The sequence below is a fragment of the Copadichromis virginalis genome, linkage group LG5 (assembly GCF_057382275.1).
Source record: "Copadichromis virginalis isolate Kocher_CV1m ecotype Utaka linkage group LG5, C_Virginalis_male_GT1.1, whole genome shotgun sequence".
In the NCBI taxonomy this organism is placed as follows: domain Eukaryota; kingdom Metazoa; phylum Chordata; class Actinopteri; order Cichliformes; family Cichlidae; genus Copadichromis; species Copadichromis virginalis.
The window spans coordinates 12,067,751-12,081,408 of NC_140622.1; the positions used below are offsets into that span (position 1 = coordinate 12,067,751).

The following is a 13,658-nucleotide window of genomic DNA, read 5'->3' on the forward strand; positions in this document are numbered from 1 at the left end:
AGATTGCAGATTTGAACCCAGGACCTTCTTGCTGTGAGGCAACAGCACTAACCACCACACCACCAATCCAGGATTGGTAGGAAAGCTATGATAAACCACAATAAATAGCGATAACATATGTGTGGTGTATGTTGTCTGCTTCTTATAACTCCAGTGATTTTCCTGCAGTTTGAAATCTCATGTGATCTTGTGAATTTCATGAGTCCAGCAACTAACCACTCTTACTAGATTGTATCATGTCATCTCAACAAGAACAAATTAAGTTCATACAAATCCTACATGATTTAGTTACCTTCACCACGGAAACATGAAATTATTTTGTTCAAATTACAAGTTAGACTTTTGTAAATGTAACAACCACCCAAGGCGGCTGCTCGACTTGACTGAGATAGATGCCTTCCTCAAACCGCGATCCAAAGCTGTTGAGATGAAATCACATGCAGTGGCGAGAGATTTAACATTGCTATATTATTGACTTACTTCACTCGAACATCATATGAACAATTTAATCTACCCTCTCTGCATATCATGTAGTTTCTACACTAACCTTTGGGTCAAAAGGTGTCATCCTTTGCCTTTCGACCCTCATCTGACATTTTAATAGCTATATATTTAGTTGCCATGCTAACCAGCTGTTCTATAGACATGCTGTTTGTTAAGCCTGTAAGTGGAAACGTACGTTCAAACGTTTTTGTTTTGAAAACACACTGTCTGGTCAGTGTCAACAACCACACAGTGCAGCGTTAGCGCTCGTAAAATGTTAGCGCTACCGAAGCATAAAAAAAAGGAGGGGAATGCGACCGTGTACAACACTTTGAGATGAGGACAGATCTATGAGGAGAAATTGGTGCAGAATACAGGAGAGTGACAGGAGATTAAAGAGAGGCAGGAAAAGGAGCTGAATGAGATCAGTTTTCTTTTCCTGCTCACATTGCCTCGTGTAGTTGGAATTTATCTGCAGGCATCCACCCCCAATCCCTTACACCGCCACACTGGCCTGACAGGAAGACACGCTACAGCGGGCCCACTTTTCTAGAACAAGTGCTTGTGTTGTTAGTTGTACATTTGCTTAGTTTTAAGAGTTCGAATGACTGTACGACTGGAACAGGATCAAACGCTGACCACAGTCTGATAGACCTACAGGGCCATGGCTGCGCTTTATGTAAACATTTGGATTTCTATGATTCCAAAGAGAGACAGATGCTGTTTTCAGCAAAGCTCAAAGGCAGAGCAAACAGTGTGTCAGTGTCACACACTGTGATCCCAGTCTCCTCAGCGGGGCCGTCGTCAGCGTGCGTGCCAGTACAGTTCCAGCCGCATGCTCTGATAAGAGCTCCCCAGCTGTCAGAGGTAGAGCTCAATGAACGAGGCTGCCGCTCTACACATAATGGGTCTACGTCCCCCTCCTCCCCGTCTGCGGTTCTGGCTCCTTTACCACAAAACTGCAAGCCCATGTATATACATTTTTAACCCATACAAACTGTGATATATGTTGTTTTTCCTCAGCAGGGACTGGACTATTTAAAGGCTACAAAAAGCCAGAATTTGTTTTAGTTTGCTGAAGCGAGGATGTGATCTGACGTTTAGAAAGTTTCCCAACCCTGACTCTCACCTCAACATCCACACACAGTTTGCCTACAACACTCCTGCACAACTGCAACAATATGTCTGAGCTTGTCAGTAAAGCTTGAGCTCACCATATTTTGGTGTGTGTTTCTAGTGCTGTAATGTATCAGCGCAGCACATTAACACATTAACAGCCACAGCAGAGAAGTTGTTTTCCAACAGATGCCATTTCCACTGCATTGTCAGTCTCTGCTACTTGTTTTGCTTCCCAACATGACTTAGAGCGCTTCAGTAATTATTTGTCTATGACAGACCCGAGAAGAATTCATTGCTCTCTGCAGGAGGCATAGAGAAAACATAAGCACGTTAATTAAGTGAAATTGCTTGCGGGGGTGTAAACCAAGCCGATATACTGCATCTAATTTGGAAAAAAAACCAAAACAAAAAAAACACCAAAATGTTTTATTCATTTCACCACATGTGCCTGAATGTGTAATGTCACTGCTATGTTTGGCAATATGTGATGAACTAAAAGACAATGCTATTGCCACAGTAGGTCTAATCAAACAATTTAATCAAGTGTACACTCTTGTGAAGTCACAATCAAGCACTGACTCAACAATAATTAGGAGAAGTGTGAATTTTACAGAACATTTTTTTTAAGTATGTTTAGGACAATTTAAAATGGGTGTTTTGCCACACAAACTGTTAAGCAGAGTGGCTCTGAGTCCATAGCCTACCTACTGTACTGACTGCAGCACGTGTAGCATCACATCTTCACTTTCTGAGTAGTTTATTTCTAAAAGCTCCCTTATTTGACCTTTTTTAGCATAAATTTGTACTTGCGAGATCATAGCTGCCAGGGTTTTGTCTTAAGTCATGTAATATGTGTACTATACCATGTCTTATCAGTATTTGGAACTGTTTTCAGTGCACCATCAGGGACACAAAGAGCTCTTTAGTATTGTTTTGCTCTAGCTTTAAAACTAAATACTGCAGTAGCAGGTTTGTCATCTGTGGAAGTCACCACGTTCCCCCACATATTTGAATATAGTCACTGGCAAGGATATCTCTCTTCTAACTAATAGTGTTTATGGAAGTGAGTAGAGACCAGCCACATAGTAGTACGCCAAACAAGAGAACTTGTAGATGCTCACATACCGTGGAGGGACGTTAAAATTCGTGCCTGCACCTTCAAACTTAAGATATGAAGGATCATACCTGCTTTATTTTTAAGTTTTCTAGCTTCTTCCAGAGGAAACAGACGTGGAGGCTTCTCACTGAGCACTGATAGCTGTGGTAAATGGTTGAATGAGAGCCTTCCAAGCAGTAGCAGACACACGCTGGGTGGCCACGGCCATTGTAGGTTATAGTCTAACTATTTTAATGTTTATGATCTCTCTTGGCTGCCTAAAACACATTTTCCCTGTAGCACGTAGCTAGGATTATGCAATCTGCAATCTACTGACAATTTTACACATTGTAACTTTAAAATGTCAGGTTTTTGCATTTTCACTATATACTGTACTACCACATTAAATGTTTGTATAGTACACAACATTTAAAAGAAAATATGAATTAAAGAAAAAAAGTATGCTTATTAACAACTTGTACAGCTGATGTGTGAGTCCAAGAATGGTTGTAAATTTAGCCCGTCCATCATTACGTTTTCTTCATTGTTTTCCTGACAAGCAAAGGGAGAGCACAAAGAGAAGGACAGGAACCGAATACGTAGTTCAATCCCTGTGATAAACACTACATCGCTGTTTAGCCGTGATATAAAGGATGTCTCATACTGGGTAAGAGCTTAATAAAAGATAGGATTGGCTATTGTTGTTAGAAATAATAGGTTGCTGAGCCATTAGACTTACTTTTATTCTGAGCTAAACGTATTAATGTAAGCATATTAGCCTAAAATCAGAGGATGTAGTGCACAGCTATTGACTATAAATCTTTCATGCAGCCAGAATGCAAACGGTTTGGATAAACTGTGTGAGTCATAATTTACACCTGTAGATGTTTCAGTATTCACCTTCATCCCGCTAACTGTCACTCGTAGCCGAAGTGGCCTATCTTGCTTTTAAGCCAAAATAGTCACGGCTTCAAAAGATCAGCCTCTAAGAATAATTCATGTTTAAAAAGAAAGAGCAAATGAAGTTTGTGTGTGAATCCTTATGAAGCCAGAATTAGTTACACCAACAAAAGCCTTTTATTCTATAACTGAAATAAAAGTATCATAACTTCTTTTCCTTGTAACTCAAAAAGAAAAAAATCCTACGGAAACTCTCGAGTCTGTGTCTCTCGTGGCTTATCAATAGGGCCACATTGCATCTCGGAGAGTGGCCATTTAGAATGGGCCATCCTCTATAGTCAGGAGCATTGTGCATGCCTCCAAGGGAGCATATTCCATTTGGCGCTCTGACAGCGTGGCCAAACAAGCTTGGAAGGTTTGTGGTGGCGTTTAGGCTAAAGCCCAGGGTGAAAATAGAGGAGCCCATACACCGGGGACTCAGAGTGCATATTTAATTTGTTTTGTGCTTATCAGCCCAGCAGGGGGAACAGGAGAAGAGGAAGCAAGGAGGGTGGGAGGGAGTGGAAAAGAGGAATCTGTTGGTTTGGATGCTGCTTTAATCCCACGATGATGAAGCCATTAAAATGAACAGCAGCTGGCAGACTCACACCATAAACAAGCTAACGCTTCACAAGAGGAAACACTGATTATCATGTGACATAAGAGCTTTCGCTGCATGTGCGTGTGTGACTACCTTCGTGTGCTCAGTAGCCAGATCAATCCCAGTAGACGGGGAACTGTATCCTATTGCACTGTAAAGTCTTCTTTCGGCTCTGCAGCTGTCACCAAGTTTCCTCCAGAGTTAGTTCAGAGGGGAGTTGTTTCAGATTGCAATATAATGAAGATCATTAGCCAAAGATTATTCCTACTGCTGCTTTAATTACAGTACTTATCTAATTGCTTATTAAGACCTAGATTTGGTGAATGCACAGAATCTAAATTGAATGGGTAAACACTTAATTGAACAAATCCATTAGTTTAAATAAAGAGTTTCATACGAGCAAGCGTTGGGAGGAATACGGGACTGCATTAACATAATGGAAGATATGATTCTCTATTAACCACATTTAAACAAATATGTCTCCTGGTTTATCTTTTTCTTTTCCCCTATGTTGTCTTTCTAATTCCCCCCCATTTGTTTTGCTTCCACTTTCAGTTCATGTTTTAATGTAATGAGCATTATTGGCTTGACCCTAAAAGCAGTTTGTTTTCATAATAACAATTATGTAAAATGCTAAAAGATTGATGATGGCTCCAGAATGTGCTTAAAATCTCACTAAATCAAGTTATTAACATTCATTAGCTGACTGCTTGAGGAGTATTAGCATAATGTTTCCTCTGCCATCCTCCCCTCCCTCGTGGTTCACGTGCTTCTTTCCTTCCTGGTCCCGCATAGTTTTCCGGGGAGGTTCCAGAGAACAAAGTAAACGTGGTGGTGACCAACCTGACAGTGGTGGACCGGGATCAGCCCCACAGTCCTAACTGGAATGCAGTCTATCGCATTGTCAGCGGAGACCCATCTGGACACTTCACCATCCGCACCAATCCCATCACAAATGAGGGCATGGTGACAGTGGTCAAGGTAAAAAATAAGCCTCCTTTCTCTGCACGCCGCCCTGATTGATGTGCCGAATGTTTGATAATTCTTCAAAACGGAGCCATACAGTCGTTCCCTTTATTATTCAGCTCCGCATCTTGTACCGTTCCACCTGCTGTGAAGTGCCAGATGCTGTGAAGTGCCAGACTGAGGACTATAGTTGCGCATTGTTTTTCGCTTAATTATATGTCATTTCTTAAATTGGTTAAAAATTAGAACTAATTTTGCAATCAGCCACGCTCATTTTCCCCCAATCGCTCATCATTAACTTTTCTGTATCGCTTTCTCCCTTCCGTCTCTCTCCCGTCTCTGTTTTTTTCTGTAGCCCGTGGATTTTGAGATGAATCGTGCCTTCATGCTAACTGTGGTCGTGTCCAACCAGGCCCACTTGGCCAGTGGCATCCAGTCCTCGCTTCAGTCCACAGCAGGTGTAACCATCTCTGTGCAGGATGTGAATGAGCCGCCTGTCTTCCCCGTCAACCCAAAAATGATTCGCTTTGAAGAAGGTGTGCCAGCAGGGACCACTCTTACCGTGTTTGCGGCTCAAGACCCGGACCACTTTATTCACCAGACTGTCAGGTATCGCACTTTAAAGAACATCGCTTTAGCTTAAAATGCTTAAATTATGTCAAATTCTGCACTGATGCCAATATTTAGTACTTGTTTATTTCTTTTGTTTTTATTGCTATTTATTCCCCCGGTTTTTAGCCCGTTACCACATCAACCTATGTATGAAAAAACACCGAAAAATTATTTGTTTAAGAATTTCATTAAACTCCATGCAGGATGTAAGAACTACAAAGTGGGACAAAATGGACTGGTGCTTTTGTATACCCTTTCTACTCACGTTGGGAACTCAGAGTTTTTTACTGTCTCATTCACCCAGTTGGACACACAATGCTTTTACCTACATCTGAGCACTAACACACGCACACATGCACAAATACACTGCAATGGATGCATCAGGAAGCACCTCAGGATTCCACAGGTGCCCCAAAAAAAGTCCACATGCTGCTAAAATCCAGGATCAAAAACAGGTACTTTTAGGCTGACGCTCTTTCAACTGAGCTATTTTAGCTTGTGCGTCTTATTTGGCTGTAGACGGATGGAAAGTGTCTTGTAAGTTTATAAATCTGTGCTTGTGCATCTAAAACCCAATAAAATGCATTTTCCGACCTAACCACTATGAAGTTGCAAAAACAAACCGAAAAGAAAACTTTTCTATATAGTATATTCAAAGCCAGGGATATAAGCAGATTCAGAATATATGGAGTTGTGTCCAAGTCTTGTACAATAGACTGAGGGAGTACTTGATATTCATGTAAATCTCCAATATTTTGCCTACACTGTGTAGGTGTCTTCTCTGTCACCACTGTTTAATCAGAGCCGATCGCTTTCTTCACAGTTTATGCCTCTTCGGTGACATTCTCAACTGACCCCCCCACCCACATCCCAGTTACCTCCCTGTTGCCAGGCGACTGGTGTGAAGAGGTCATCCTATAATGAGTTGGACACTGTTTGTCTGCCCTGCTTAGATCCCTATCTTCCTCCTCATTGATCCCTCCCTCCATCCTTCCTAACTGGGATGACACACTGCGGGCATCATGCCATCCAGGCATTGACCCTATGTGACAGAAACTCCCACATGCTCACTAAGGTCCGGCAGCACTGTTCCACTCCATCGCCAGCTCCAACGAGAGAGATTGATTTTTCTTAATGTCAGTAAGACGGCCACTTCCACCGAGAAACCCAGTGGAAATGTTACTGAATTGATAGCGAGGGAGGTTGTGAGAGAAGTACACACACACACACACACACACACATATATATATATATATATATATATTTTTTTTATATATATATACTGCACAGAAAAGTGAGCAATAGCCACATCTCAGGTTTCCTCTCCTAAAAAGACATGTCATGCAAACCAAGTGGGCTGAGCTGTTCTGCCCTTTTGCTCCTTTTTTTCTCTCATCCAGCCCTCCTTCCCGCTCCGACCGACCCTGTCGCTTTCTTCCCCGTCAGTCTGCGTGTCTGTTATTGATGGGAGCTCAGAGCTTCTGTCTTCTCCAAAGCCGCGTGCCAGCAGACACTCAGCTCACGACAGCCCCGTCTGCACTGCTGATGCTGCTGCTGCCGCCGCTGCTGTTTTATTCCTTTTGGGTGACCTCACTTGAACCCCCTGCACAATATGTACAAAAAAGAAAGAGAAATGCGCAAGAGCAGACACACAGCCACACGCTAAAGTACACAGGAGGAACCGCCAAGTATGACTGAAAGGCCTCTGTGTGAGCAGTGGTTGGGAGAGGAGCCAGATTGTGTGTTTTTTCAAATGTTTCTGAATGTTATGCCTTTTTCTCTCCTCACGGGAGGAAAGAAAAATGAAGATGATGTGAGGCCATGTCTGCTTGCCAGATGATGTTGTTTGATGTGCTTTAACTGGTAGCTAAACGCTAAATTAATGGGAGCGTGTTCTGGTATTTATTTTTGATTTTTAGATATTCGTCCTCACAGCTGAGAATATGTCCTTAAATCTTCACTTATAAATGTCTTAGTTTAAAGCTTGGTTCCAGGTTTAAAGGTGTATTTCATCAATTCATCTTATGCTGTCTAGAAAGTTAGGATCCTAACATTTTCATTCTGCAACAAGGTGCATGACGTCTGAGACTAGATCCTCCATGCCTCTTAAATGCAAGCGCCGTGTGAGAGATTTTCTGAGCAAGCTGTTCCATGACAGCAATCCTGATAGCCATGTTTGGGATTTGGAAGATGTAGAGCTGCAAAAAGACTACTGTCAATGCCAGTCACAGATATGGATGGTATAAAAATCAGTTGTCATCTGCAGATGTCTTTCACATAACAAACAGAGGTAATATGACTCTTTCTGCTGCAGCAGCAGTGTGATGTGATCCTTATAAAATTGGGGAAAAGAAACAATCTTATCCGCCTTTTTGTTTAATTGGTATTAAGTAAAGCTATGTTAATACATTAGGGTTAAAGCTTAAGGCGTGATTCTTGTCAGAAGGAAAAAATCCAATGAAGTATAGTAAGATATTTCGCTCTGCCAGCTGGAGGTGACATCTTGTTGGCACAGGAAGGAGATGAGCGTGCCAGGCATCCTGCGCAAATACCATAATGTAACCTACGGGGCAACATCACACCTTGGCTAACACAGCATGACAATTTCTTTGACTAGAAATTCTGTTTATTTTCATTTGCTTGTTTGCTTTTCTCAAGGAAAAAATAAAAAAGCTGTTAAAAAGCATAATGATAATGAGTGCACCTGCCTGTCCTCCTGCTTATCTAATTTATCTGTTTCATATGTGTGCCAGCCCAGAACTGTGTGCATCTTTAGCTGTAGGTGGAGTTAGTTTTGTGGATGCCTGTGAGCCTCTGGCTAACTAGTGTCAGCTCTCAACAGACTTCTTTTAATTAAGCCCCCTTTCACCAACTAAGCTTATTCAGAAAAAAAAAAGCCTCTGATCTCTCTCACCGCCTCTTTTTTTCTTCCTGTGTCTCTCACACCAAATTCCTGTCATTATGCTGACGCGCATACACACACGTGTGCGTGCACACACACATATTCACAGTACCAACTAGCGAGAGTTCTTCTTGTCCGGAGTTAACCATTTCTCATTAGACCTGAGGCACTTCCTGCGCTGTGCAGCTGTCACTTTCAGTTTTGTGGACGCTTCAACCCGTGACTCCGATGAGAGCTGCCGTGGCGTTTGTGTGGGTACTAAGAGCTGTGAAGTTGTTAAGAGTGCTGCTTGGCTGTTCCGCATATGGGTTTGGGTTTTCATCGGTCTTCATGCTAATGAGCTGCAGCTATGATTAGCTCGGTGAACATATGTTCCACTCTCCATGTCACTGTAATATTTTAAAGGTCCTTGGCTGGTTTTGCTTACTCGGGTAATGAACATTCAACCTGATAATGGGTACTTTGGATCAACAAAATAAAAGATTCAGAGCCGCTGGCATTCAAGTAACAGTTGGTATAAAAGTCATTATGTGGCTCTTGTATGTGCGTATTTATCTTTGGATTTAATGACATGTCTTTATTTTTCCATCTCTGTGCATGCAGGTACTCTAAGTTATCAGATCCAGCGAACTGGCTGAAGATTAACAGGACCAATGGTCAGATCACCACCATGGCCCTGCTTGACCGGGAGTCCATATATGTCAAGAACAATGTGTACGAGGCAACATTCCTGGCATTCGACAATGGTAAGTCTGGTAAGTCAGGCTGACTGTATCAGTTGTGATGATTTACAGTAGCATGTATGTAACAGTAGGTTGCAGTGGCATGTTTTAACCATCTTTTGCAATCTTATCCACCTCTTTGGTTCACATTCACATATTTCAGTAGCTGTTGGATGAATTCCCATGCAATTTGGCCAGAGAGTTCCTGAATTATAGGCTTAGATTTGGGGTTTTAACTGGAATATTTCAAAGAATTTTAAAAGGACGGAAATGAAATGTCAATATTATCAGGATGAACTGTTAGAGCTTTGGCCATTTCATAGTGTGATTTTTAGTCTTGCTTGTTTCCAGTGATCCCAATATCAAAAAGGTTTTATTATCACGCATCATCAACCCGAACAGGTCACAGCATAATCAAGTAATGTTTTCTCACACAGAGTTCTTCCTTCTTTGGCAGGGATCAGATATTATGACTGGGATTATTAGGATTAGACTTTAAGGTGCATCTGTATTATATTATACTGTGGCTTCCGGGAAGGTGTTTCTATTGACAAAACAGTTTAGGGTGATTGCAGAGTCTTAGCAGTGGCTTGCATAAAGCAGCTCTCAAATCAAGTCAAGTCGATTTTATTTGCATAGCCCAATATCACAGATTTGCCTCAGGACGCCCTCTGCTATTACACCGTGGATATGGTTAAGAAAAAGCAATCTAAATTAAACTTTGATAGGGAAAAAATAAACAAATGGTGAGCACAGAATAGTGCACGGTACACAGTGAATTCTGAACATGTTGGGATGCTCTGTAAAATTGAAATAAAATCAGAATGCAGGGATTTGCAAATCTTATAAACCCATATTTTTTCATTGTAGCACATAAAAAGGATATCAGATTACTGCTGCATTAAAAATATTAACTCACCTTGAATTCAAAAACTTGCGACAGAGGATCAAAAGGCTGAATAAGTAGATGGTAGTAAGAGAAACAGATGGAGTAATGTTCTTCAGCTAATCAGGTTAACTGGCAACAGGTCAGTAACATGACTGAGGTTCGCCAATCTGCAAATTCTGGAACAGTTTCACAATAATGTTTCACAGTGTAAAATCCAAGACTTTGAATATCTCATCATTTACAATACATGCATGTAATATCATCAAGAGTCTGAGAATTTAGAGAAATCTCTGTGTGCAAATATCAGTATTGGATGTCAGTAATCTTTAGGTTGAATTTGAGATTTGTTACAACTGTGCAATTTTCCTAGCAAAATATGAAGAAACGAGGTTTGGCTCAAGATCTTTGCACCGTCATGTAGATGTGCATAGGGCATGGGGCGACGGGTGATTAAAAATGAGCAAACATCAAATGAAAGCTCCATGTAAACAAGCAAACTGTTGTGAATTTGCAGCACTGAAAATCATTAGAAGGAAGCTGTAAGGGTTAAATATGCCATATACGTGATACTTTCCAACCAGACGCTGTATGTAGTGCAGATAAATTGTGAATGATTCATACACTGCACTGTATAAAGTATCTAAAGCCGCAGTGACCTTCATGCTCATGTCTCTTATAGAAAAAAGGATCTGTCAGGGAAGGTTCTGTGTATCTGTTTCTGCTGCTGCAACAATGTATGAAGACAAAGAACTGAACCACTACAAATAGAGATGCTTGCCCTGGGTGTAAGTAGGAGGGACCCAGGTGTTTTTACTCTAGTGAGAAATGAGGGATTGGTTGCCCTGAAGCACACCAGCTTAAGCTCAAAGTGTTGACTGCCTACCGATTCTAGAGTCCAGTGTCAACAAGGGGATATATTCCACTTTGATTGAAATTCTCTTTACTTATTCTCCTCAAGCGAAGCGTAAGAAGCAACAAAGCACCCAGCCAATCATAACAGACAAGACGGTCGATAAGCCTTGGGGCCCGGAGCAACAGACCTTTACATAGTTGATGCACCAAGTTACTGTCTGACAGTGGAAAAAAAGTTAAAATACAGCACTGATGAACTGCTGGGGTAAACTCTTTCTATGCAGCACTGCTTTAGTCATTTAGTTCAGTTCGCTGAAAGTCTGAGAAGGAAGCTGTCGATTGAATACCAAGGCCACAACAAATTACTGTTTGTTTAACAGAGCGTCGCATGTGGTTCCTTCATCTGTAGTTTGGGGGTTGCACTGCTATGGAGAATTGCATTACTAAATTACATTCATTGGCCTCTTCATTAGGTACACCATGCTAGTAGCCAGTTGGAACTTCTTTTGCCGACACAACCGTTTTAATCTATTTAGCATCCATGATGTAAAGTCCCCGTTCCATCAGATTCCATAGGGGAACTGTTGGACTGAGGTCTGGTGACTGTGGAGGCCATTTGAGTACAATGACCTTCTGCTGCTGTAGCCCATCTGCTTCCAGGTTCAACGTGGTGTTCTGCATGCCTTGGTTGTGATTAGGCTTTTTCAGCCCATTCTCTGTAAACCCTAGAAATGGTTGTGCAGTATAATCCCAGGAGATCAGCACGTTCTGAAACTCTCAACCCAGCCTGCTTAAATTACCTTTCCTCCTCATTCTGATGCTTCAGCAGGCCGTCTTGACCATGTCCACATGTCCAAACGCAATGCTGCCCTGTGTAAGCATCGTTTTTAATCTGTTGCCACAGTTGCCGTACATACAGTCTGAGAGTTAACACCGTGCACATTAGAGTTCAACCTCATTACACACATTTTCACTCTTTTGAAGTTGCTCTAGCTTGAGACGGACCGCAGCACAACTTCAAAATCAATCTGACTTTTTGACAGCAAGCAGTACACTTGGAAAAACAATGAGGTGCTCGTTCCCAGCACCATGTTGTACAAAATCAAGTGAAACAGTGGCAAAAAAAAAAAAGTATATTTCTAAGTCAGGAAGACAGCAGTACTGTAATCAAACCACATTGAAGGTTTTTTTTTTTTTTTTGCTGTTAACAATGCAATAAACATCAAAAACATTTCTTCTAACCTTATTCCGTTCTGTTCTGGTCTGGCAAGCAGAAGAAGTTATTATGAGCTTGTACTTCTGGATGCAGTGAAGGGGTTAGCATTTGAGTTGTTTCCCAGTAGGCTTTCCAGAGTGCAGATAACAGCAATCTTTATGTGAGCGCTTTCCCCACCAATGTGAGTCTCGCCTCGGCTTTTCTCTGAAATACAAGGACTAAAACATTTATATGTCCTTTCATTTGCTGTTTGGTGTTCGGTGCTCCACTACAGATGTATACAGCATTGTCCCTCCACGTTCACCCACTTGTAAACAAAACGTCTTGTTTTTTTCCTTCTGTTGTTTCTTTGGCGCCCATCTCATTTTCTCAGTTCCACACCTGAATCAGCTCGAAAAATGAGGCAAAAATGGAACGAATGTTTTGCCGTCTTCTGTAGCGTTCTCGTCAAACTGCCTTTTTTGGGGGGCTTTGTTCTCTTTCTCCAATCATTTCATCTTCACTGCTCTGCCTCACTACTATGTTGTTATCTCACCATCTCCTCCTTTGATCTCTCTGTCTTCTCTCTTTCTTCTTGCCTCCCCTCAGGTTCGCCCCAAGCCAGCGGGACAGGAACCCTCCAGATCTACTTGATCGACGTAAACGACAACGCGCCCGTGCTGATACCCCGGGAGGCACAAGTGTGCGAACGAGCACGCCCCAACTCTAGGATCAACATCACAGCTTCTGATGCTGATGCCGACCCCAACATAGGGCCGTTTGTCTTCGAGCTGCCTTCTTTTCCTGCAAGCGTTCGACGAAACTGGACCATTTCCAGGCTGAGCGGTATTAGTCATTATACACTGTGTTTAATAAAGTTTGGTCTCGCGAACTGGACCCTTGTGAGGTTCATTTTTAAGTGCTGTGGGGAAATGACACATCATCATTCTGAATGAAATCATAAACCTCTCAGCAGAATAACTGGCAGCATTAATCGGGGGGATCGCTATCAGCTATGAGAGAAGTCCAAGTTTAACAAAATGTCTCACGAAGCTCACAGTGAGAGATGCGGGTGCCATCCGCTGTTGACGTACGATCTATTGTTTGTGACAAATGAGATCCATTCATCTCTCTGTCCCCCGAGCATCCAATCTGTCACCTAATCCACCCAGATGGATGTATCACAGCAGTTGTCTTGAGGACAAATCTGATCACATACCTGGATTCTTTCCCCGCTGAGGCTCTCGTCTTAGCTTGACTGAGTGATAAATGCTGTAGGTTA

At 42.0% G+C, this 13,658-nt stretch overlaps 1 protein-coding gene across 2 annotated transcripts in view; it reads left to right on the plus strand.

Moving 5' to 3' along the window:
• Positions 1–13,658, plus strand: part of cdh4 (cadherin 4, type 1, R-cadherin (retinal)) — a 234,093-nt gene that overhangs the window by 206,796 nt on the left and 13,639 nt on the right. The window contains exons 10-13 of one of the 2 annotated variants that reach the window (XM_085455938.1): positions 5,034–5,219; positions 5,560–5,813; positions 9,322–9,473; positions 12,986–13,222. In XM_085455938.1, coding sequence (XP_085312064.1) covers positions 5,034–5,219; positions 5,560–5,813; positions 9,322–9,473; positions 12,986–13,222 — 829 coding nt within the window. The remainder of the gene's footprint in view (positions 1–5,033; positions 5,220–5,559; positions 5,814–9,321; positions 9,474–12,985; positions 13,223–13,658) is intronic. The other variant, XM_085455939.1, reaches the window with a different exon arrangement.